The sequence below is a fragment of the Apodemus sylvaticus genome, chromosome 22 (genome assembly GCF_947179515.1).
Source record: "Apodemus sylvaticus chromosome 22, mApoSyl1.1, whole genome shotgun sequence".
NCBI classification, from domain to species: domain Eukaryota; kingdom Metazoa; phylum Chordata; class Mammalia; order Rodentia; family Muridae; genus Apodemus; species Apodemus sylvaticus.
In genome coordinates, this window is record NC_067493.1 from 18848830 (window position 1) to 18875627 (window position 26798).

Consider the following 26798-nt stretch of genomic DNA (forward strand, 5'->3'; position numbering starts at 1 on the left):
TGACGGACCAAGATAATGTAGTACATAAATGAAAATAGAATGTTACTTTTTTGTTGTGATAAGCATTCTGATCAAAAGCAACTTAAGGAAGAATAGGCTTCATTGTAACGTATTCTTCTCCATATTAGAGTCTCCATATTCCTCCATGGTAGCGGAGGAATGGCTGCAGACCCCTGGAGCGAGAAGCTAGACGTTCATATTTCGTTGGTACACAAAGAAACCGAGAGATCAAACTAGAGGTGGACACAAGGCCATAAATTCTCAAAGTCTTCCCCAGACACATAACACCCCCAGCAAAGCTCCATTTCTTGGAAGTTCCAGAACCTCCCCAAATATGACCCAATCTGGGCACCAAGTGTCCACAACATCCACGAGCTGATGAGGGCCATTTCTCACTCAAAGCATTATATTTAAAAACCACCCAGAAAATGCCAGGTACGGGTGGCCTTGAGGCAGTTTCTCATAACCTATAAAGTACATCAGTTATGTGATAAACTAGGGCAATAAATTTCAAAGGACAGATTGGACACATGAGTAGCTTTGCTAACAAAGGTGTCTGCTTTCAGTTTTAGTTCTATCGAAGAGACCCTCACTTCATAAAGACCAGGAAAATCTAATGGAAGATGCACACCATGTGCATATAATTGAGATAGTACAATAATTTCATAATTCACAGGTAGGACATAAGGCTCACAGAATCTTAGAGTTTCTGTAAATGGGTTGGAATAGGTTGAATTTTCAAATGTCTGCATGTATCCAAAGGAAGATAGGCTGAAGAAGTGTAGGAGTGGTTACACAAGTCTAATTTTTTAGAAAACAACAATTAGTAGGGGTTAGTCAGTGCAGAGTTTTTCTGTCAGTTACTGCCCTGATTAGGTTTTTGTTACTGTGATAAAACATTGACCGAAAGCAACTTAGGAAAGAAAGCATTTATTTATCTTATGAATTACAGTCCATCATTCAGAGAATCCAAGGCAAGGACTGAAACAGAGATGATGGAGAAACAGTGCTATTGTCTTGCTCCCCTTGGCTTGCTCAGCTAATTTATATATATTATATCCTACATGCCTACAGTTATTAACCGTCAACAACAACAAAATGTCTCGCAAATATGCCCATAGCCAATCAATCCTTTAGAGGTGATTCTTTAACTGAGAATCCTTCTTTCCAGGTATGTCTATGTCTGTGTCAAATTGACAAGAACAATACCACAACAAGCATGATTTCTTTTTCACAACCCTAAGCCTGTGCTGCTAATGTGTCTGGAGCCATTTGGAACCATTTAGGGCATTACTCATTAGATACAGCTGCCAGAGGTTAGCTAATTTCTAGCCAACAGATGAATGACATCTAGTCTGGGATGGTACTCCTTAAATCCCACAAAACCTACAGATTGACTGATGTCAGAAATGTAGTTAACCCCTTCACTCTATCTGGACCACTTTAAGTATTTTATTTTACCGAGTGCTGCAGAATACTCCATATTACCTAACCTTCTATCATCCTCAAAAATACACTGTATTGCATCGCAGATTTTATGTAGAGCTTTCCAAGTGGGAAAATTATATTCATGTATATAATATATGCATGTGTGTTTGCAGGCATGGATATTTGTGTAGTGTGTATTCCTTTCCACATGGCTTTTTAGACCCTCCTATGAAAGTAGATTAAGTTAGTTCCTTCAATCAACATTTCTGAAAATAAAATGTCATTTCATTGTCATTGTCCTAAGGTAACAATAACAAGTAGGACACCCTACTCTTGTAGATAAACTACAAATTGCTTTTCCTAGTTTTTATACCACAGATATTTGGGGAATGGTGTAGCATCACTGTTACAGGGTGTGAAGCTAAAACACGCAAGTGTCTAAATCCTGTAATGTCTGACTTTGATGACAAGAGGATTTTAGCATTTAGATTTCTCCCTGTTCTGTGTGTATTTTCTATCAACATTCCCATTTTCTCTTCAGTCCACCCATCCCTCAGTCTATGCATGCCAGGTGCAGAGCTGAAATAGATTGCTGGAGAATCATTATCTTGATGTCAAATCTATATAATCTATATAATAATAATAATTGATAGATCTATATAATAATAACTGATATTAATAATAATTGATAGACACGCATTGTGAAAGCAGATGTGTCACTGTGTACATTGTCCTAACTCACAAAGCTTATCGTTCTGTTTAATTCAACTATGAAAACAAGACTTTGTCTTTGCACTTTTCAATCTTGTTTCATACTGTTGGGGTCCAGGAATCACCTCACAAACCACACGAAACACCGATCTCAGTCAGATAGGCAGTTAATTGAGGGGGAAAATTAATCAAACCATCAGTGCAGTAAATGCAGTATAACACAATAGGAGAATAAGGGTTGGGCTCTGTTCGATAACCCTGGTCTGCCTTCATTGAGTCCTATGGAGCCTTATGAGGTGAAGATAACATCATGTGTAGATCCAGCGCCCTTACTGAAAGGTTAAGAATGAAGTAGAACAGAGGTCCAAGCAAGTATGCGCTCAATTCCCTTTTTCTGTTTAATATTCTAATTCATCAATTAAAATAGTGTGTGTGTGTGTGTGTGTGTGTGTGTGTGTGTGTAAATCCAGAGGACAACTTGTAGGAGTTAGTCCTTTCCTTTTATATTGTAAGTTCATTAGGAATTGAATTCAGGTCATCAGAGTTGGGAGCAATCTTTACCCATTGAGTCACCTCTCTCGCCCTTTGCCTTCTTCCTTACCACAAGGGAGGAATTTTGCATGCCTGACTTGCATATTTTAGATAAAAGATTCCAAAGACTCATGATGAAATTAGGAAATTTCCTCACTACTTATAGCCCAGGAAACTATTATTTTTTTGTTTATTTGCTTAAATTGTATTTTATGGTTACAGGTGTTTTGACTGCACGTATGCCTCTGCATTACATGCAAGCATGTTTTGAACAGAGGCCAGAATAGGGCCTCAGATGCCCTGGGCCTGGGCTTACAGATGATTTTGAGCTAATACGCAGATGCTGGGAATCAAACTCAGGTCATGTAGAAGAGCAGCCAGTGCTCTTGATCTCAGAGTCATCTCTCCAGCCCTTGGTTTTAATTTTATTATTTCTTTTTATTTGTGTGTGTGTGTGTGTGTGTGTGTGTGTGCTACCCATAGAGGCTAGAAGATACCCATAGAGGCTAGAAGGGGGTATAACTAAAAGTTATAGGTAGTAAGCCACCCAAATGTGGATGTTAGGAAAGGAACTTTGGTCCTCTGGAAGATGGACTTACCAACTGTGGAGCCATCTCTCCAGACCCAGTCTAAGAAATCATTTACCCAAATGTTCTTACCTGAAAAAAGTAGCAAGAGTATGGGACCACAACAGCTGGCAGTCAAAGATATGATGCCATATATATGTAAATGTATATGATATATGTGTGTGTGTGCAATGTATATGATCTATATGTGTATATGTAAATGTATATGATGTATATGTATATGCATATGTATATGTTTGTATATGTATGTGTATACACATATGTATATGTATGTATGTATGTATGTATGTAACCTATTCTGTCTTTCATTGATATCCAATCTGCTTCATTTGTCTGTGGGCATTTCTGTTCTCAGGAACGGCTTAGGAATAAACAAATATCATAGGAGCAAGAAACTCCTCTCAGAAGCACCCAACACACTGCTGAAAACTAAGGAAATCTTTCCTCCTTGATGCCTGTGACACACTAGTTCCAGCTGCCATCTCAAAGCAAGAAAGGCTTTAGCTAATTCCTTTCCTGTCGGTGTTCTGTTAATCTCTTACTATTGAGGTTGATTTTGCTTAAGGAAACATTGTCTATGGTTGAAAGTCAACACCGTCAGAGAAAGAGAAAAGCGAACGGATTATCAGACCTGCGTGTGCGCATGCGTGCATACACATGAACACAAACACAGGCGCTTGCACAAAACACAGCTGGTGTTTCCGGGGCAGCTTCGTGGCCTTTGAAAGCAGTTCCTGAGCCTGCAGTGGGCAGCAGAGGGCAGCAGTGACCCACCATTTCCAAGTTCCTCCTCCAAGGGGCACAGCACTGAAAACTCCAAGATAGGGCGTAACACTTTCTTTTGTGGGGCAAAGGTTTGGAGGAAAAGCTGTTTGTTCGCTTTAAACATCTTTTCTCCAGCAAACCAGGTGCAGTGCAAGTAGCTCCAGAAGAACGGAAACAGAGGAAAATGTGGAGGTCGGATGAGCCACTAGATGGCAGTGTTTCCGATGAATGTTCTAAACAGACTGCTTGGCTTGCAGGGAAATCATTTGAAATGTAAATAAAGAATATATATATATATAAAAAAGTCATAGCAAAAAGGAAGAGAGCAGCGAGAGGGACACGCTGGTACACTCCTTTAATTCTGCTGCTTGGGAGGCAGAGGCAGGTGAATATCTATGAGTTGAGGCCAGCTGGGCTCCAGGACAGCCAGGGCTGTAACTCAGAGAAACCGAAGAGTAGGAAATATTATCAAGGGCTTCTTATGTGCAACGTGAGGTGGAATTTTATCTCTTTTTATGCTCTTATCAACATGGTGATAGAGGTAAATGACAGCAAACCTACGGACCCAGCTCCGCACGTTTCATGTGGATTTTCCCGCACTCCTGTTTTGCATTATAGTTCAGTTACAGTATAGTCCTCATTTTGAGGATGGGGAAACTGAGGCCACAAGAACTTACGGAACTTGTGCACAGTCACACACAGCTATTAATGCCAGGATTCCTGATCAAGACACACAAGCTGGTCTTTTCCTGAAACCTAATGCCCCTACCTCCTTACCTCCTTCTGTATTAAATGCAGATTCTTTGCCCCGTCTTATGTGGCATAAGTAATGCACAGACCATGGACCTAAGCTCTTTAAGCGAATTGTTTCAGTGATGGTAGGAGAAGGTAGATTTAAAATCATCGAAAAGAAGCCAGCTGTGACAGTTCACATCTGAAGCCACCAGCACCTGCAAGGATGAAGCAGGACACAAGTTCAAAGCCAACCTTAGATATATAGTGTGTTTTAGGTCAGCCTGTTTAACAGAGTGAGACCCTGTCACTATCCAACTTTTATCTATACCTATTCCAAGAAATCTATTGCCTTCCAAAGTGTACAAACGACTGTTGCCCACCGTCTCAAGGGTGGCTATGCACACAGTCAGTTAGATGACGAAGGCTGAGACAGAAGCCTGCCCCCTCCCTTCTGATGGCGTGTTACGCGTGCCTTCCAGTCTTCACCAAAGATATGATGCAAAGGTAAAAGAGTCTGAAGACTCATGGTGAAATTGGGAAATTTCCTTAATTCTTTCAGGCTGTGAAATTCTTCTTGTTGTTTTGTTTAAATTATGTATTAAATGTATGGGTGTTTTGCCTGCATGTGTGACTCTGCACAACTTTGCCTGGTGCCTGCAGAATCAAGAAGCGATGAAGGAATTGTCCAAGGGTTCAATGGAGCTCCAAGTTACTTTTTGAACTCCTTACATGTAATAGTGCTTAATATATAATATATATATGTATATTATATTATATTATATTACATTATATATGAAGCCAGATGTGGTGGAAGTGAGTGGAAGCTCATTGTTTGGCACTTTTGAGGTCACAACAAATGGGTTGTTTTGTTTTAAAATCTTTATTCACTGCATAAACCAGCACGGTGTAACTCTCTGATCAACTGATCCACAGGAAAGACTAGTAGAGTTAGGGTGATGTCCTCTAGGGTTGCAGAAATGGATTCTTTTCTACCAGCTACTTAAAGACTAAAAAGGCAGGAAATGTACAGTTTCACCAGTCAGGCAGATTTTATTGAAAGTGAAAACATACAGAAAAGCACACTCACATACACACATACAGTCATGCACAAACACACTCACACATGCATGCACAGGAAAACACATAAAGGACAGACTCTCCACACTGGTGGGGCATGAACTCTAATATGGTATGCCTTTTTGGCAAGCAATTGTGTCACAAGTTTTCTGAAACTTTTTAGATCCTGGTTTGCTCTTTGCTGGTTTTTTTTTTTCTGTCTTTTAAAGGCATGGATTTTTTTGTTTTTTGTTTTGTTTTGTTTTTTTCAACCAGTAATTGTCTGTGTCCATTCGCTGTGTTTGCCTAAGAATCTGTTTATTTATAGGAGGTTTGTTGTGTGTTCTAAAAGAAAGACCACTGCTCATATCACCCCTCTGCACAAGTTCTATAAAGATCTAGAAGAGGTTTCTAGCTTGCTTCACTGTAGTGAACATAGTAAAAATGCCCTTTAGACATGTAAACATAGTTTAGTCAGGATCCCCACTACACCTGAGGCTGAAATCAGTGGGATCTCTCACTCAAGATAACCAGGCCCAGTCTTAGAACCCCACGACACCCCATGAACAGTGCACAAGAAGAAACTAAGAGCAATGCCCTTCACATCTGAAGACATAACACATTCATCCGCCCTTTGGCTAGAAAGTATCCCCCAGGATCCTGACCCTCAGTCCAGAGACTTCTATTAAAACTGATCCTGGCCTTCAGTTAAAATATGGCATACAGGTGATCAAGCTTGGGGAGGTAGGCCTAGGACTGTAGATAGGAATTTAGAATGTTAAACCTTGTGTGATGACCCTCAGCCTGATAAAATATATTATGTATCTACCTGTATCTACCTTCTTGCTTGCAATACTCAAAGCAACCTGAGAAAAATCGTTGCTCAAACAAACTTTATCTGCACAGTTTAAATGTAACTAAGCTTATTTAATTTGTGAAATTCTTCTGGGACCATTTTTCTTTCAGTTTATTTAATTCATTTATTGTATGTACATGAGTGTTTTGCCTACATGTATGTCTGTATACCATTTGAGAGAGCCTCTTGCCCTCAGAGGAAATGAATTTTCAGTTCCCAATAACCATGTGGCTGCTCAGAACCACTGTTAACTCCAGTTTTCACCAGCTTCATTCACATCTAGCACTTTTTTCTGGGCTCTTGGCACTACATGTGGGTGGTACATGACGGCACTCACACACAGAAAATAAAAATAAATCTGTGTTTTAGGGGAAAAAAAAGAAAATCCATTTAAGTATTCTCTGAAAGTTGTTTGCATAGATTTAGTTTTTTGTCTTATTTGGGTACATTGCCCTCAGAAGACAGTTGGGAAAATGACATTATGGGAATGGATAGCAGAGGCAATAGGCATATTCCCCACTGTGTAAATACCTATAGGCGTTAACTGTTCTTCCTCTAAGCTTTACATACTTAAAAATAATGAGATGAGTATGTACTAAGAGCCATCCTAAGAAGAATTCAACCGAAAAAAATCATATGCACGCATATGAACATATTCCTACATCCACACATACAGGTATGCCCATATTGGATTTCATGGGGAAACTGATTAATTTTGATAAACTTAGGGGACTCAATCCTGACTCAAACCTATGGAAATCTGCCTGAGAAGTAACACTTTCAATGAATAATTTTATTTGAAAAAGAAAAGGCTCAAAACAGGTCTTACAAATCTAAGATATGCACATACCTGTGCTATTCTTGGAAAGGTTAGGAAGACTCTAACTATGGGCCATGTCTAGGAATTCTTCCTGGACACCATGTGGCAAACGAGCTAATAATCATGTGTACTTGCTGCTCCTGTGCTCTGCTGCCAAATCACACGCACAAGGTAAAAGTGCCAGGCATAGTAGTTCAGGTGTGAATCATCTTTATAAGAGGCAGAACCAGGAGGATCTCTGAGTTTATGGCCTATCTAGTTTCTATAGTGAATTCCAGGACATCCAGAGCTATGTAGTGAGAATCTGCCTCAAAATAAATAATAAATAAATACATAAATACATAAATAAATAAATGCATAATCTAACTTAGTGCTTTGAAACTATGCTGTACCTTTCCTGGTGGGTTCTCACACTTGTTACCACAGCTCTCCCTCAAGCGTTGCTCCCATTATGGAGGTAAGAACACTGAGGCTTAGGAAAGTTACTATACCAGCACACATATTGAATTGCATAGCACAGTTGCAAACCTATTGTATATAATTTTAATTTTAATGGCATGGTTTTGATCCCTTGTTTAATGTGATCATTTGTAACACCTTACCTGAATAAAAATGCAAATAAAACAATGAAATTCTTTTTTTTTAACAGTCCCGCCTCCTCCTCACAGACATGGGGACTAAAACGCCCCTCCTTTCATAACAACCCGGTGCTGCTCCTCCCTTCCTAAAGCTAAAGTCTTCACTCTTGATAACCCCATGAGCTACAAGACAATTTTTTTTTAAGTAATTCGACTCATGTTTATTGATTGTTACTAAGGGCAGGATTCAACACTGAGTGCTCTGGGAAGGACACACATAGCCAAAGACCCACATTCTCAAGACCTTCTCTCTCAAGGAAGAAGTTGGATGGACACATCAATGAGTCTGTGCATGTCAAGTTTTCTATGCTTATTCCAGAACACTGTAGTCTCCACATGATGGATATAAGCAGAGTGTCCATCATGCATAGGAAAGCAGAAAGCAGCTTCTATAGGCAGAGTTAGAGAAAATCCCATGGTGCGAGTGGCATTTAATTGAGCTGAAAAGAACCTATATATGGCCACCGTCACTTGTAGGAAAGAGATAGGATCAAAGGCAACTAAGGACACAGTGAGTGGCTGAGAGGAACTGAAAAGCTAACTGTTTGGTCAGATGTGGAAGGAGCAACTTGGGTAACTGATAGACATCACCTTTAATGGACTCTAACACATATACTGTTTGAATATGAAGTGCCCTCCAAAGTCTCACGCTTTGAACACTTGGCTTCACCCGGTGACATTATTTTGGGAGATTTTGGGACACTTTTGCAGCTATGAAGCAGATCCAGATGCAAAGAGCTAGAAACACACCTGCCCCCTCCCAGTCCTGGAGACAATACAGGGTCTGGCACATGCTAGGCAAGTGTTCACCGTGAAGCTAGCCATGGTTGTCTTCCCTTTTCACTTTTTATCTTGAGGCAGGGTCTCACTAAGATACTGTGAAGTCTCACTACATTGACTAGGCTAGCCTCGGACTCATTCTGTAGTCTAAACTGTCCCAGAGTCCTTAGTCCTCCCTCCTCCGTCTTCTTTTGTTTTTTTATTCGATATAATTTTTTATTTACATTTCAAATGATTTCCCCTTTTCTAGCCCCCCACTCCCCGAAAGTCCCATAAGCCCCCTTCTCTCCCCCTGTCCTCCCACCCACCCCTTCCCACTTCCCTGTTCTGGTTTTGCTGAATACTGCTTCACTGAGTCTTTCCAGAACAAGGGGCCACTCCTCTTTTCTTCTTGTACCTCATTTGATGTGTGGATTATGTTTTGGGTATTCCAGTTTTCTAGGTTAATATCCACTTATTAGTGAGTGCATACCATGATTCACCTTTTGAGTCTGGGTTACCTCACTTAGTATGATGTTCTCTAGCTCCATCCATTTGCCTAAGAATTTAATGAACTCATTGTTTCTAATGGCTGAATAGTACTCCATTGTGTATATATACCACATTTTTTGCATCCACTCTTCTGTTGAGGGATACCTGGGTTCTTTCCAGCATCTGGCAATTATAAATAGGGCTGCTATGAACATAGTAGAGCATGTATCCTTATTACATGGTGGGGAATCCTCTGGGTATATGCCCAGGAATGGTATAGCAGGATCTTCTGGAAGTGAGGTGCCCAGTTTTCGGAGGAACCGCCAGACTGATTTCCAGAGTGGTCGTACCAATTTGCAACTCCACCAGCAGTGGAGGAGTGTTCCTCTTTCTCCACAGAGACATCTGGAAGTTTTAGAGTAGGCACCAATGCTAGAGCTGTTTCTAAAGCTTCAAATACCTTTTGTTTAGTCTCAGTAATTGCCCTCTTTCGTGCTGGTGTGTAAAGAGAGGCCTTGTTCTTTTCACAAACTCTGGAATCTAGAGACAGCAATACTTCATTGCACCTAGGAACTTACTTATACAATAGTTTCTATCGTGATTCCAAATCTCACATCACAGCAGGTTTTCCGGAATCCGAAAGTAACTTCGAAGTACTTCAGGGAGCACGTCAGAGCTGTCTCTGGCCTTGACCCACTGGCTACGATATGAGCACTCTCTCCTCCCTTCCCAGCCACTTCCCCAGGTCTCATAAGTTGAAGAATTCTGAGTATGGTTATAAGATAAAAATACAGGGCAACCAATTAAAATCTAATTTCAGATACAAATGAATTTCATTGCAAATATTGCCTGGGATGAACACCAAAATGTTATCGGGGATCTAAATGAGTGGGGGCGTCTGTGTTTTGTTTTTGTGAAAACAAGTAAACCTAGGGGAGTTGTGGTTTTTTGTTGTTGTTGTTTTTGCTACTTTTTCTCTACATTCTTTCAGTCTTCTAGAACATAGCATTAAAGCGTATATCCTAGGATCCACCATGAACTATCTGTCTCTACGGACGTTGTCTGTCATGCTTCTGGGCACTGTTGCCAAATTACAGCTCACTGTAGACACAGCTCATTCTCTACCTCCCAAAGTCTTTCCTTTATCAAAATCCCGGTGTCGTTAAACATGGCCCTTCAATACTTTTGCTTCTGATTTCTTTTCCTCTCTCACTTCAGAACACATAGTTCACAGAGGCATGTAGGCAAATGCTCATTGATCATTGTCGTTTGTCTGTTTATTATTTTAAAGGAAAAACAGTTCTACAAATAAAGATAACAAATTATGTAGCACCGATCAGAATGAAGTTGTGAATCAGGGAACAAGTGAAAGAGTGAAATGGAGGAAACTTCCTTCCCTAAGCACTCAGATTGGACGTCCTGACTGTCAGAGATCCATCTTTAATTCCTGTGTTCAAAACTGTTACAGAGAACAAAGAGACAACGGCTGCCCCATAAATGCAGCGACTGTTGGTGTAGTGGTGGAAGTGGGAACTGCAGCCGCTATTTTGGACCTTGTTTGGATTTCCCAGTCTCCCTACCCGGAAGCCGGCTGCCGGAAATGACGTCGCACCCTTTCGCGCTCGCGGGAAAACTCTCCTGTCTAGGTGACGGGCTCACTAGTGGGACTGTGAAGCAGCCATGAGCCTCTGGGTGGACAAATACCGGCCGAATTCCCTTGCCCGGCTGGACTATCACAAGGAACAGGCAGCACAGCTGCGCAACCTGGTGAGCTGACCCGGAAGGGAGCTGGCCGCCTGGCTCGGCAGCTTCCTGCACAGCCCGGGGAAACAGGAGGCGGGCGCCCCAGTGTCAGCGAGGGGGTCAGAGGGACGAGATCCTCAAAGTACAGTGTTCTCAAAGTGCATGGGTTCTCATGAGTTTGGTGTGGGGACCTGAGGAAGTCCGCTGTAATGGAGAATAGTGAGCGAGCATCGGCTGTAGGGGGCAGGGATGGGGGTGTGCCCGGGCGACTGTGTTACTGCAAATGCCAGGCAGGCTCTCCTGCTACTGAGAGCTAGAAGGGAAGCCAATGGAGGTGACTACGCTCCGGACCCTGTCTTAGTAACTGGCCTCTGCAGAATCACAGCTAAGTCTTTTCTGAAAAGAAGAAATTATTTTAAGAAATGCCGCTATCCTTCATTTGAGAGCTTTTGGAAGAATCCAGAGTGAACTGGAAGATGTGTTTTAGGTTTTGTTATGCATGCACTAATTTAAAGTACAACACAATACTTCGTTTATGCACATACTGGTTTTCCTTTCAATAACTTTAATGTTCAGTTTCCTAGTGGCAAGATCAAGTCCCCATGTTAATGGGACTCTTTGACTTGATAGCACTCTGTTATTGCTGTCTTTCCCATAGCTTTGCATCAACTCTGATCTAGTGTGAAGTTCTTCTGTCTCTCCTAAGTGAATTTACAAGGGAAAGCAGTGCACTTGCTTCTGAACAAGAGGACCATTGTGGGGAACCCGGGCCAGACAAGCATCTGTCTCAGTTACAGAGATCTATTTCATCTTCTCTCGTCCCTTATTTTCAAACAGGCCCCTCAGACAGCTTACTTAGGGAGTGCCAACTTTTAAGCATTTAGTGTTGTCCCTTGCATGTTTTATGTTGTGCATGTAAGTTAGATTAAATTAGTGTCCAGAGATTGGTACATTTTCTGTTGGAGTTGCATGATAAACGGAGTATCTTCGTATTTTAAAAGTGGTTTGTTTAACTTAGTTCACCCAGTTTAGCTAAGATAAAATGTTTTGTTCTTTTTTTTTTCCCTTAGGTGCAGTGTGGAGACTTTCCTCACCTCTTAGTATATGGACCATCAGGTGCTGGAAAAAAGACAAGAATTATGTGTATTCTGCGTGAACTTTATGGTGCTGGGGTGGAAAAACTAAGAATTGAGCATCAGACTATCACAGTAAGCATCTCAGATTGAGGCTTAGCAGATGTTTCTGATGGGGATTTTCAGTCCTGGTCAAGTATATACCTCTCCCCACCACTGGCTGCCTAGTGTGTGACTTAAGAAGTTATGTGCCTGTGTGCTTCTGTGCGTGAAGGTGGGATGCATGGGGTAACAGCCAGCTGCCAGTCCTTTCCCATTTTGTTTAAGACAAAGGGTTACTTTGTCTTAAGGTGATTGACACTTTTGCTGGGTATAGTATCCTGGGCTACAACTTGTTTTCTGTTAGGGTCTGGAAGACATCTTTCTAGGATCTGGCTTTTAAAGTTTCTGTTGAAAAGTCTGATGTAATTCTGATAAGTTTGCCTTTATGTTAGTTGGCCATTTTTCCTTACTGCTTTTAATATTCTTTCTTTGTTCTGTACATTTAGTGTTTTGATTCTTATGTGATGAAAGGGTTTTCTTTTCTAGGCCAATCTATTTGGTGTTTGTATTAGGGTTCTCTAGAGTCACAGAACTTCTGGGTCTCTATATAGTTAGGGAATTTGTTGATGACTTACAGTCTGTAGTCCAACTCCCCAACAATGGTCAGAAGCAGCTATGGATGGAAGTCCAAGGATCTAGCAATTTCTCAGTCCCAAGAGGAAATCAGTATGAAGTATGTCATGCCTATTTGCAAGTCCTTCATGGCATCTAATACAGTGTCTTAATGGCATTTTGTATTCAAAATGGAAGAAATGCTTCATGTGGATGGTTGTGCTATTAATAGACTCTTCAGGAGGAGAGTGTTGAACTATCTCAGAAGAAACAATATTCTACAAGACAAAAGAACTGAACAAATAGAAATATAAAGTTTGTTCTTACATGGGAAGCTTAATATTTAAAAGTCTCTGACCCAAGTTATGGTATAAATTTTAGTCAGAATCCTAATGTTTAAAAAATGTATGATGCCACCCTATAAATTCCATATGGAGAATGCATTTCTTTTTTTTTTTATTTTTATTTTTTTTTGGTTTTTCGAGACAGGGTTTCTCTGTGTAGCCCTGGCTGTCCTAGAACTCACTCTGTAGACCAGGCTGGCCTCGAACTTAGAAATTCACCTGCCTCTTCCTCCCAAGTGCTGGGATTAAAGGCGTGTGCCACCTCCACCCAGAGAATGCATTTCTGAAATGAAATAAGGTTTTGAAGAAGATAAGTGAAGCAGGTGTGTTCATCCCTAGAAATAGATTGTTTAATATAAACTAGTTTAAGGGAAGGTAGGCTGATTTGAAGGGATGACAGGAGAGAGAGGCTATTGAGATGCATTAATTTTGAGAAATAGAAATAGCAAGTTTTATGGCAAAATGCAATTCACCAACTTGAGTCCTGTCTCTGTGCTACTTTCAGAGGATTTACGAGTCTGTGGTCGGTTGACTGTGTTTTGAGGCCCATGGTGAGACAGAACAGTTATAGGGGGGGCAAATGTATGAAGGAAGCATTTCCTTACAAACAAGTTCATTTCTTGTTCAGCTGATGGGTCTACAGACGGGTGACACAGGCACGCGGTGTCCGCAAACTGAAAGTCCATAGGATGAGAAGTTACAGAACATGCATGTTTGAGTTGATAGCACAGTCGTGACCTCACACCAGCTGCCTGAGAGGGACTGCAAAGACACATTAATAAGTGAGAAAAGCACTATAGTCTACGTCATGTAACTTTTCCGTGAAACACTGATCCTATGGATATATTTTCTTATTTCTGCTAACACGGAAGACTGTGGACAGTTGGCAGTGGTGAGTGGCGATATAAGAACAGCAGCCAATAAGCAAATGTTGAACCTATTCTTGTCTCTTTCACAGACTCCGTCTAAAAAAAAAATTGAAATCAGCACCATTGCAAGTAACTACCACCTTGAAGTTAATCCCAGGTAAACTGCGCCTAAATATTCTTAGAAAAGTAGTTAGAGATTTAGTAAAAAACAAACAAACAAAATGTTTACTGTCATTGTCCTCCAGCTTAGAGAGATTTTTTTTTTTTAATACTAGGACAGTGGGTACCATGGGTTGTGCCACTGAGGTGTCTATGTAAAGGAAAGGGTACAATGAATGGAGGGGGTGGAAGGAGGAGTCTTGAGCTCTGTGTGCGTGGATTGGCCGGCTGTCCCTGCGTATGCTCTACATGAACCTCAGAGTAACCCTGAGAGGATTCATCAAGGAAAAGACTGGGAATGGGTCAAATTATAAAAGTAAGTGTGCTTGCACCATAGGCTACTAGGGAAATATTCTAGCTTCTCGACTGGGAGAAAATGATTACCAGCTTCCAGATGTTGTGATCCAGCTGTAACAAGTAAAGGAAAACTGCTGTGGAGTTTCGAGTATTTGTTACGGTCAAGGCATTATCAAGATACCTGTTAAACTGATAGTTTTTCTGTCTAAGTAATAACAAACTACTGTAACAACACAATATTTTTAGTGGTCATACAATTTAAATTTGTTACTGAGCCTAAAAGATCTCAAGTTTCAAGTTTCATACTTGTAATTAGATATTATTTGTTTGAACAAAGAATTAACCGCAAGCTCTTCAGTTGTAGCCGAGCCTGGTGGTATCCTCTGGAGTCTATTAGAGGAGGATGGCAAATTCAAAACCAGTAGGCCTTAACAACAAACAGAAGAAAGCAAACTTCCTGACATTGTTGATATGACAACAGATTAAGAATGGGGGTGCAGTACTTGGGGAATGCTTACATCCATGTAACCATCCTTCTGCATGTAACCACATTGTGTAGTGATGCGGGAAACAGCGACCGGGTCGTAATTCAGGAGATGCTGAAGACGGTGGCCCAGTCACAACAGCTTGAAACCAGCTCACAAAGAGACTTCAAAGGTAGGTGGCAAGGGCGCCTGCTGCGAGGCTGGGAACCATCTTTGCTCTTTTACATTGGGGTTGCAAATGAATGCATGCCAGGCACGGTTGCGCCCGCCCTTAATCTGAGCACCCGGGAGGCAGAGGCAGGAGGATCTCTGAAAGTTCCAGGCCGACCTGATTTATAGAGTGAATTCTAGGGGCCTGTCGCAAAAAAGGAAGGAAAAGACATGAACGGAAGCCCTGGTCTCTACTCGTGATATTCAGTCTTCTGTTGGCGGTGCCTGTCTGATCTCTCCCTGACCCTGCAGCTCACTGATTTAAGCTCGGCCCACAGGGTGGTGAGCTTTAGGGACGCGTCTGTTTCTGCTTCACTAGAACTGAAATGAGGTTTACGCCCAGCTTTTTATATGAGTCCTCAGTCAGAACTTGGTCACTTGTGCTTCCAAAGTTAGATGAACATGTTTTTTTTTTTCCATTAAACTTATGGTTACTTGGAAATTATGTATTTCTTAGACCTTTGACTTCAATGTGTTTGTTTTCTGTTGACTATTTTTTATAAAATGTGAAATTTTTTTTGAAGTAGATTTTCCTGTAGTCTTTGAACGTAGGAGGCCACAGAGGGGTCTTCTAGGTTTGGTCCTTAGGAGAGCCTATGTTTTATTTTCAGAAAGCAGTGAGGCACATGACCCCGTGCTGCAGTCTCTACTTTGCTTTCCCTGCCGCTCGACATCCTTGTCCCTGCCCGTGTCCTGCTCTGCTCAGCCTGCTTCTGCTGCTGGGCTCTGTGGAGCGTCATTTTAGCGTCTGAGAAACCTCCGCTCGCCCAGACCTTATTGGTGCAGGGCCCTGTGTTCTCGGTCACACGTTGGGCCCTAGGTGACCTGCATCTGCTTAGAAGTCCTGCCTTGATAACTGGCGGTGACTTCCTGTGTGTCCTGTGGGCAGTTGAGGGTTTAGTGCCTAACCGCTAGCTGGGACAAATGTCATGAATTCCTCCTTTTTCTCTCACTCGAGCATGATGCCACTTCTTTGTCATTGTTCCTGTCGGCACAGATGTGGATGTAGTTCGACTTAGATGCTGAGGTTGCCTTGTCTATGGGTGTATCTAAAGTGAAAGCCCGCTGCTACTGCCATCCTTGGAAGTAGCTGGATAATAGGATAAGAGTTTGGAAGTTGAATTCATCCCTTGCGCCATTCCTGAGCCGCTGAAGGCTGACTGACTGGCCCTGGCCTTGGTGCAGCCAAGTGCGATCTTCCTGTGTGTGCTTCCATCCTCTCTTTGTGGTGGGGCCCACCTGCTATGACACCGCAACAGAGGTTTCCAGAGTAGTAACGGGTTACTTAGAACTTAGGGTGCAGTGCAGTGCAGCGCAGCACATCCTTGTCTTAGAGCTGTGTTATCAGTGGTACAGGCAGGACTGACAAGTCCCAATTTAACTTCATTTTGACCAGTGTTTCTTAGTCTTGTTTGCTTATAAAATTTAAAAAATTAAAAATATAAATCTGATTTGTTCTTTTTGAAGGCGAAGTAGACTACCAGGCATCTATTTAGGAATTCATGCTGATTAATGAGGACACAGTAAAGGCAGAAATTAAGGCTTCAGCGGCCGCCAGTTTAAGCCGTTTTCGTTTCTCTTTGGCCCAGTGGTCTTACTGACAGAGGTGGACAAACTCACAAAGGATGCCCAGCATGCCTTGCGCAGAACCATGGAGAAGTACATGTCTACCTGCAGGCTGATCTTGTGCTGCAATTCCACATCGAAGGTGATACCCCCGATCCGCAGCAGGTGCCTGGCGGTCCGTGTGCCTGCTCCCAGCATCGAAGACGTAAGTTAGGTTGTTTTGCACAGCAAAGTCATTGAGGGGCAGCTGCAGATAGAGCCGCAGGGCGGCCATTAATAGGCGCCAAGTGACAGTGATGTGTCTAGTGGTGGATATAAATACAGAATGGGTTCTCTTTCATTGCTTTTTACTATTAACAGATGAATTAGAAATTCACCAAGCTTTGTGTAGTCTTATGACGTATTTCGTGTCTTCTGCCTCGGGCCGATTACTTAGTTGTAAGGGGGAATGGGAACACAGAGGAAGTGGATAAGGTGACAGTCCCTGGTCCCTGGGGGTGGGGATGCTGATAGACTGCACACAGCAGCACCTTATGTGTCCTGTAGGAGGCAGCACAGAGCAGCACTGTGTAAGGCCTCCACATTGATGCCAACGGTAGTTAGAAACTACCTCACTGTGCTTCTCCTCCTGGTTAATTTTCCTTACAGATTTGCAGTGTACTATCCACTGTCTGCAAGAAGGAAGGTCTGGCTCTTCCGTCGAAATTGGCTCATCGGCTGGCCGAGAAGTCGTGCAGAAACCTCAGGAAGGCCTTACTTATGTGCGAGGCCTGCCGCGTGCAACAGTGAGTGTGTCTCCTGAAGCAGGCGGCACTGCACTCCAGGGCAGGAGAGTTCGTTGTTCATTCATTTCCTTTGTGTTCCCTAGATACCCTTTTACTGAAGACCAAGAGATCCCTGAGACAGACTGGGAGGTGTATCTGAGGGAGACCGCAAACGCCATTGTCAGTCAGCAGACGCCACAGAGGTAACAGTGTGCAGGAAGCAGAGATACCATGGCATTTACAAGCACAAGTCAGTCTTGAGCCTCATTTGAAAGGGGGAAAATATCATGTAAGGTTTGTAGTATAGCGGGCTAAGTCGTTAGTTTGTAGTTTATGCCTTTCCTTAGTCTGTTAACCTGTAAAATTGAACTTTTATTGATAAAAGAAATTTTGAGCTCTTTCTGTTTTGTTTTTTTTTCCAGAATGTTAAGTAGCTTAGTTTCAGTGCACAGCCTGGACTGCCTGGTGTGCTCAGGCTGAAAGAGCCATTGTAATTGTTGTAATTACCTTGAAATTGATGCAGAACATCCTAGAAAGATACTGACCTTCCAGCCGTCATCCTAACATAGCCAAATGTCCTTGACAAGCGATCTCACCTAGATTTCCAGCATTTCACTTGTATCTTGATGACACTGTTCTGCTTTGATAGAGAGAGTAGAGAGAGTGTGTGTGATAGTGTTCTGGAACCAGAAGAGACCACCATGCCCAAGGATAGGATCAATGAAGAGATGCACTAAGTTCTGAGAAAGCATCCTTTTGTGATATCCTCTAGAGCTGTTTTCTCGTGGTTTGGTTTGTTACTCAGAGGCGGACAGTTCTGAAGCTGCCTCAGCTGGTAGTCTCAGTCATGGCAGCTTAGGGCCCCTGCCGGTGTTCTCTGAAGTACTGCCTCATTCTTGGTCTCTCGTGGGAGCTGATCGTTTTAGGGTACAGGATAGACTTGAGTGCAGCCATGAGATCCTGAGTGTTCCTGTTTGAGATGAAAATAATAGTGGGAGGAGTGTGCGCGTTTCTCTTTTGGGTTGGTATCTGACAAGTTACGATTTTCTAGGATTCCTACCAGCACCCCTTAGTGGAGGTGCTTAGTGAGACATTTTAGGAACTGCTGTATTATACTCCTGCTGTGGCAAACAAAGGAGTCTGGGTGTCTACCTTTAAGAAAACTTCTAAATCACTATCTTCGTTTACCTAGAGAGGAACATCTGCAGTAGCTTCCGCAGAACCCTGGGTAGTTGTTTTTTTTTTCTTTTGGTTCAAGTGATGTATTATAGAAAGGCAAAGATAATTGTTTTCTACGTTTCAGGAATATTATTTATTCCTGTTGATACACAGTGTGTGGATTTCCTTCCCGCCCTCCTGGAGCGTCCTGAGGGATGCCTGAGTTCAGGGCTCAGGCGTTTGGCCCCCCATTGACTCAGCCAGGCTTTTCTGCCCTGGGAGCTCTGGCCTGTCCCTTCTGTGAGGGTCAGCTTGGTATCCCTGCTGTGCTGCTTAACACTAGGTGGTCATGCCTTATGCTCATGTCACCTCATTGTGTGATTGCATGGTGACTCCCCAGCCTTTTTACAACCACTCTGTAGATGCATTAAACATAAAATTCTGACTAGAAAAGATGCATAAACATGGCATTTGATATGTCAGTAAAATGTCTTCAATTCCTTATGGAAATGTGCTCAAACTTCAAATTTCAAGGTCTTGGTCTCTCTGTCTCTCTCTTTCTCCCCCCCCTCTCTCTCTCTCTCTGTGTGTGTGTTTCTATGTATGTGTCTGTGTCTGTCTGTGTTTGTATATGCAGCCGTAAGTATGTCAGTATGATGGTCAGAGAATGACTTTTGGGTGTTTATTGTTTTCTTTCACTATGGCTTTTAGGGGATCAAACTCAGGGTCATCAGGTTTGTATACCAAGCAGCTCATCTGCCAAATGTTTTGTGAGGCCCTTGGGATCTTGTTTTCTCTCCAGTAGTGTTGTGAGTAATACAATGACTAGCCCTTGTTATAAATACCCATTTGTAAAAATGCATGGAAAGCAAACTTTTTAAGAAATGGACTAATCCTTGGCTGTGGCAGTATATCCTAGGAAGGCAAGGCAGGAGGGAAGCTACTGATGTAAAGGCAGTGAGCTTCCTAGTGAGGTTCAGGCCACTTGGGCCACAGGCTGAGGCTGTCTTATCTGACAGACTAAAACAGTACAGACTGAGACTGTCTCTTCTTCTCAAACAGCACATGTCGTAGGTAGCTTCTCTCTGCATCAAGCTGATAAATCAAGAACATGGAACTATACTGACTGGTGTATATCCTTTTTTATCACAAAGTAGAAATTCCTTTGTTTTATCCAGGCTCCTTGAAGTCCGAGGAAGGCTCTATGAGCTGCTAACTCATTGTATTCCTCCTGAGATAATAATGAAGGTAAGTGGTTCCATTTTACACCGTGAACGTTCAGAGCTGAGCCTGGACACTGGCTGTGTGATCACAGAACTTTTGCTATGCTAAGGTATATCATCATCTATAACATTTTGTTAATTCTCCAGGTAGTGACACATTGCTATGTGCCAGGCACCATTAGGAGACTACTGAAGAAGGGAGGGAAGACCTCACTTGTGACAGTATGACTTAGGGAATGACATGGGAGACAACTGAAGAAAATTTCAGAATGTTGAGTCTTCAGTGGAAGGAAAATGAAGTAGTAATAACGGAACGCGGTTAAAGGGAAGGGTCCTCTTCAGCTGACACTAAGAGGGGAGAACTGTAAATGCAGGGGAGCAGACATTCCAGGGAAGACATGTAAGCTGAAGACATTGCTCTAGTCTAGACTTTACAGGATCAGCTACTGGCCCCTTAGCAAAATTTACTGATTTGAATATTAGGCCATTCCTGGGATTTGTTTGTTTCTATTAAAATTGCACATAATGGGAGCAAAATCAAATTATACTGAATACACGAAGAAAAACGTGCTCTTTTCTATATAGAAGTCGGTATGTTGGTCAGTAGCATGCACACATAAGCCTGCATTACAGCTTCACCTCCACGGTTGGCCTCTCCTTCCCTTGACTGTGTCACTCCTTCCTGTAGGGCCTACTCTCAGAGCTCCTACATAACTGTGATGGGCAGCTGAAAGGGGAAGTGGCCCAGATGGCAGCCTACTACGAGCACCGACTACAGCTGGGCAGCAAAGCCATTTATCATTTGGAAGCGTTCGTGGCGAAGTTCATGGCACTTTATAAGAAGTTCATGGAGGACGGACTGGAAGGCATGATGTTCTGACTCAGCCAGCAGCTCCTCCAAGTGCGGCAGGTGCCTCGTTTATACCTGTCTTTGCTGGGACTTTGGATACAATAAACTAGCTTTACTTAGTAATGCAGTGTGTGTGTGTGTGTGTGTGTGTGTGTGTGTGTGTTTTAAAAATTAATCCTCTCTTGCCACGGACCACCCCAGCCGGGTGTGAGGGGTCCCTGGGATGAGGGTCGTCGAAGTCCAGATGGGTAAGGATTCGGCGGAGGCAGTCTGAATCTGAGTGTATTTTGCAGCTCTCAAGCAGGGGATTTTATATATTAAACCAAACATGACAACTTTTAGAAACCATAAGCAGCCAAACAATCACGAATACCAAGAATCATTTGGCACAGTAAAATACAAAAGACCATTACAACTCTAAAACTACATGTTCAATGAATCACAAACAGAACAGGCACCATCAAAACATAACAGTTCTAAAAAAAATATATTCAATATGGCGGTCATCCAAGGCTAGTGGCATATTCCCAAGAACAGGTTAATAAATCTTTATGGTCAGTGCTCTTAACTGCTGAGCTAACTTTCCAGCTCCTATGGTTAGTTATTATTTAACATCTAATGCCGGATTTTTTTTTTATAAATCTTCAAAGCATAAATTTAAACTTTTAATTCTTTCTAATTAAGGCTTTCTTCACCATATACCAAAACCCACTTCTGATGACACACATGTAGCCATATGAAATTTTATTGCTGGGAAAGTTCTTATCTATCATAATAATTTTGTAAACTATTTGAAAAGTAAAGCATTGGTTTCCCTGGAGACAAGGTCATGTTAGTGACCGTCTCAAGGGGTGGTTTCGTACCCATTATTCTTGCTTAAGATCATGGTCTAAGCTACCAAGAACCTGTAACTAAGAAGAGGAATGAAAGAGAACAAAACAGAAAAATTGCCGTGAGAACTACTCAATATGTTTGCTCTGGCTGAGAGTTCCACAACCTGTTCCAGGAGCCCTCCTGAAGTCTAATGCCTCAGTCTGTGGAACTTGTCACACAGATTCTACTGGGGTCGGTGTGGCACTCTCTGAAGTATATTTTTGTTTGTATGTATATGAGTGTTTTGTTTACCCTGCATGTGTGCCCGTGCATCATGTGAATGCCTGGAGCCTGAAGTGACCAGAATGGGGTGTTGGATCCCCTGGGACTGGAGTTGTAGATGTTTGTAAGCTACCATGTGGATGCTGGGATGGAGCCTGGTCCTCTGTAAGAACAAGTGCTTTTAAGCCTTAAGCCACCTCTCCAGTCGCAGAATTAAGACTTCCATCACCTCTATGGCCTTGCCCTTAGTGCTTTGATATATTGGTAGAAAGGAGATCCTGTCACAAGAGTAACTGTAAGCCCAGAGAGTGCACACTGAAATGTCCAGATTCCTTGACACTTTACAGTACATTACACAGAGTTCACATAATATGTTCTATTTAGAGCATGTTATCTTGGTGAAGTTATGAGCTCCCAGTCTTCCTCCCTGGAAGCCTTCCTTAATGTTAACCTATGGATTTCTAGCTTCTAACCAAACACTGCAGAAAATAATCATTTCTCCTACACTATCTTTTTTTTTTCTTAAGCCTTTCAAAGACTTTTAATCATGAGAATAATGCAACACATTTGAGAAGTCCTACTCTAGAAGATGGATACACTCACTCTTCATAGGCCACCATAGCCTTACCCTTCCTGTGTAGGACAAGTAGGAAGGTAACCCAGGCACTGCAGAACAACATCATGCTGAATGGTGGGAGCTTGACTTCATTGTACCCGTCAGGCAAGTTCTAGCCAGGAAAGCTGCAGTGGAATTTCCCTGGGGCCAGGGCCACTAGATATCTGTGTACAGAGTAGAAAGCAGTAGATGGCCCCTTGCTGAATATGATGATTGTCAACACAGGAACTTCTCTCACTTCAAAGGGAATAGGGTTTATTTTGGAGCCAACTATGAGAGACCATGTCTCTGAAATTTATAGATCACTCCAAATTACTTGTTCTAGTATGGAAGCAGTTCCATGAAGTATTTGTAGAATCAGAACAGATATAAATCAAGATGCTATTCAGTTAGACATTAGAAAGTGTGTTATGGCAAATCAGAAACTTAGCAGCTATGGGCCTCAGATGCTATCAGATGAAATCTTAACATTGGAGCGTATCCTGCCTGATTTTGTCAACTTGACACAAGCTAGAGTTATCAGAGAAAGGAGCCTCCCTTGAGGAAATACCTCCATGAGATCCAGCTGAAAGGCATTTTTTTAATTAGTGATCAAGGATGAGGGGGCCCACTGGGGGTGGTGGTAGTGCTGGGTTCTACAAGAAAACAAGCTGAGCAAGCCTGGGGAAGCAAGCCAGGAAGTAACAGCCCTCTATGGCCTCTATATCAGCTCCTGCTTCCTGACCTGCTTAAGTTCAGTCCTGACTTCTTTTGATGAAGATGGAAGTGTAAGCTGAATAAACCCTTTCCTCTCCAACTTTCTTCTTGGTCATGAAGTTTATGCAGGAATAGAAACTCTAAGAGTGCTGGTAGAAGCTTGTGTTCTACTTCATATATTCCTAAAGATATTCATCTGTTAATCATGGTATATATTAGGCCCATCAAAGAAATGGGCAAGGAATGGCTAATAGGGGCTAAAGGTAGCCCAGGATAAATTGTTATTAGGTTCTGGGCATTCCAATATCTCCACATCACTGCAGTTCTGATCAGTTATTCAGACTTCATAGATAGCTTCTTTTTTAGGAATTCTCATTCACACGATCAGGCAGGTGGTCAAGTTCACAGTATACAGCATTGTCAAAACAAGATATTCCCACCAAATTCCACAGATAACTGTAGAGGGTTCTGATGCTTTGATTTAAGGAATCTGTGTTTACAATGATGATGAAGGTCCTTGCCCTTAATTGGTTTTTGCTCTATCAATAAAGTTGCCAGTAGTCAATGACTGAGCGTGAGTGGGATGGGACTGGGAGAGAGGGGAAGGGGACTAGTAGGAGATAAAGCCAACCAGCCATGCAAGTTTTGGGGGAAGTGGCTAGCACTTTCCCGATTTGGCCTGGAGAAGAAGGAGAAGATTTAGGAGTGCCCAGTCATTGAGTTAGCAAAGGCATTTAAAGAATAACGGGTGTGTGTGTGTGTGTGTGTTTTCTATTCTCTGAACTGAGATAGCTCCTGGACTGGTGCACCAATGAGTGACCTGCCTGGAAGTGTAGACAAAACCACACACAGCAGCTAACAAGTTGAATCAAACAGCAGGTGAAGATGACAGAGATGGTTGATACCATCAACCACCTCAATGTTCTTGCTTGCTTTAGAAACTCGAAGGCCACAATGATGCTAACATAACCCCCATCAAACAATAAACAATGGGAAGAGCCACAGTCCAAATGTTACTTGCTGGGTGATACAGATGACTAGGTGGGGTAGCCTATGAAAAACAAGGAGTAGAGGAGGCAGAAGCATGGCCGGAACCTAGCTGTGATGAAAGAGAACAGAAGTGTGCCTGACAGCCATGGCTAGAGAGAGGGTCCTCAAAGGTGAGAGCACTTGTCTCAGGAGATGGCTTTATCTCACTGTTGAGGTTCTCTTGAATTGGGTACTAGATACACACTTCTTATCGATCAAGAAGAAATTGTCAGGCTTTAATGTTCAAGAAATGGCTGTTATCAATAAAGAGGTCGGAATATTTACTATTATTAATAAAAGATTGAAGAAAAAGCACTAGTACGTGTGGACACAGACATCCAGGTTCACACACACTGAAATTCTGTAAAAGCATGAAACAAGAAGACCGAATACACAAAGGGACAGTACGAAAACATAAACACCCTGACAACATTGTAAGACACAAAGCCTACAAAGATGCCTTTGAGTTTGACTTGGCTTTTTGTTGGCCATCTGTTGCTGGGCATGGGGCCTACCCTTAAAGCAATGTTTGCTACTCTAGTGAAACTCCCTTCAAAACAAAAGTCTTATTTTTAAGTGGTTATCAGTTGGATCTAGCTTCTGGGTGAGTGATGGAGCATGTGCACATGTGTCTCAGTTGTAGGATCACATCTGGCCCCTTTAGGGCCTATGCATGCTTCCTCAGTATCTACACATTCATATGTAACTCTGCTCTGTTTAGAAAAGCTCTATTTTCTTGTCCATTCCATCTGGCTATTCCACTCTTTCTGCCACAGAATTCCCTGAGCCTTTAGCAGAGGTATTTGCTGGAGCCATCTCATGTGAGGTAGAATGTTCCAAAGTCTCTCACTCTGCACATCTTCTGGCTATTGGTCTCTGTGTTTGTTCCCATCTGCTATAGGCAGGAGCTTCCTCAGATTATGGCTAAAGGAAGCATTGATCTATGAGTCTAGCAAAATGTCCTTAGAAGTCATTTTATTGCTATGTTCCTTTAGTAAAGCTAGTATTTAGTTTCTTCCTATGTCCCTGGCCTATATAATCTCAGGTTCTTGGCCCCCCCAAGCAGTGCTGGCTATAGGTTCCTTCTCATGGGGTGGTCATTGCATCCAATCACATTTTAGCTGGTCACTTCCACAACTCTTTTGTCCCTACTGCACCAGCAAATCTTGTAGACCATTCATCACTGTAGAGTGAAGAGAATATAGCTGGGTTGGTGTTTTTACCTTTCTCTTCTAGTACATGCAGAGTACCTTCCACTAATTCATAGGGGTGATGGTTCTAAGTAAATCCGCTTTCCCATGGCCTTAAGGGTCAAGCAGAATACCTCTTTCTCATCCTCCACAGCCTCAAGACCACTTCCGTTCCTCATTCCTGGGAACCACATCTGTTTCATCTATCGTGGCATGATTAGCTCTGAGTAATGGGTGGAGTATATTTCCCAGAAAGAGAGATTGAAAGTAAAATAGAACAGACAGAAGATCAGTTTCAGGACAACAGTAACCATCAGCACATGTGAGGATCAATGGCCTGGTGATGATCCAGTGTACAGAGCCATATTGGGGCAGTCATGCACTTGGTTGGAGTTTGACATTGGTCAAGGACAGTCCCTGGCTTTGGGCAGGAATCTGCCTTTAGGACATAATAGGGAAGTAGGTTAAAGCAGGAATTTTTATCCTAGGGGGCAGAAGCTCAGTGAAGGTTAAGTTCATTGTTCCTCCAGGTCTAGGAATTCCTGAATTAAGCAGGTGACCCACCCAGCTGCCAGAGCAGTCAAGACGAGGACCTCCAAGAGAAGCTAGACAACTTCCACCGGAACTCAGCCCGGAGTCTGAGGGGGAAGGGTTTGCCCAAACTGTTAAAAGGTCTGGTGCCATTAAAGTTTCCAGCCTTGATCAGTGAAACCTTGTCTTGGCCCTTCTTCTTTTCACCCCTTCCTCATCCATCCCTCAGATTCTGTTCCAGCAATCCAGTTCGTAATAGCTGCAGGCAGCTAAGGAATACAATAATCCAGAGGCAGGAACTATGTCACACCTACCATTATGCAGCCATGCTGGACCCAGCAACAGAGTCCCAACTGGACATCTCTCATCATCTAATAAAGCTTCCAGTATGGAAAACTGGTGAAATGTAATGTATGTGTTGGCCAAAGGGGTCTCATGGGAACCCTCAAACAAACCAGGCTACTGCCAAGGCTATTCGTTGTTCTTCTCAACCTAAAACTAAGACCCTACTGCTGAGGACAACACCTACACGGCTCATTGAATGTGGAGATTTGGAACTTGTACAGATGAGTGAATGAATGAGACACGGAGAACAGTGCTGCATTCTGACACTGGTGCATTCTGCGTAGGTTTCTCCTATATACACAAGCAATTGGAGGAAAGGTATAATTTTTCTACCTGTTTGGTTGGAAATGTGCTTCTCTGGACAAAACATACAAGAAAAACAGCAGATAAGTCTTTCTTCTTGTAGAAATTTATAGAATTCTGGACCATAGCTCTGTGTACATATAGATTGAAGAGTCTGAGGGCAACACAAAAAATATCTGGCCATAATATTACACATTCGTTTAAAATATTTTTTAAGTTA

The 26798-nt window shown here is 42.4% G+C and overlaps 2 protein-coding genes across 2 annotated transcripts in view; one reads left to right on the plus strand and one right to left on the minus strand.

Annotated features, from left to right (window-relative positions):
• The window catches only part of Insr (insulin receptor), a 900533-nt gene that overhangs the window by 670077 nt on the left and 203658 nt on the right, over nt 1-26798 (minus strand). The window lies entirely within an intron of this gene.
• On the plus strand, nt 10974-20896 carry Rfc3 (replication factor C subunit 3). The gene is made up of 9 exons (XM_052168346.1): nt 10974-11145; nt 12192-12329; nt 14151-14218; nt 15077-15174; nt 16802-16983; nt 17427-17563; nt 17647-17745; nt 19879-19948; nt 20612-20896. The coding sequence occupies exons 1-9, from the start codon at nt 11059-11061 to the stop codon at nt 20801-20803; spliced, it is 1071 nt and encodes a 356-aa protein (XP_052024306.1). The 5' UTR covers nt 10974-11058; the 3' UTR covers nt 20804-20896.

What these genes read in the sequence shown, in the direction of transcription:
- Rfc3 (XM_052168346.1), top strand. Translation starts at nt 11,059, where the DNA reads ATGAGCCTCTGGGTGGACAAATACCGGCCGAATTCCCTTGCCCGGCTG. An exon ending in CACCTTGAAGTTAATCCCAG is followed by an intron (nt 14,219 to 15,076) that starts GTAAACTGCGCC and finishes CACATTGTGTAG; the next exon opens with TGATGCGGGAAACAGCGACC. An exon ending in CTCACAAAGAGACTTCAAAG is followed by an intron (nt 15,175 to 16,801) that starts GTAGGTGGCAAG and finishes TCTTTGGCCCAG; the next exon opens with TGGTCTTACTGACAGAGGTG.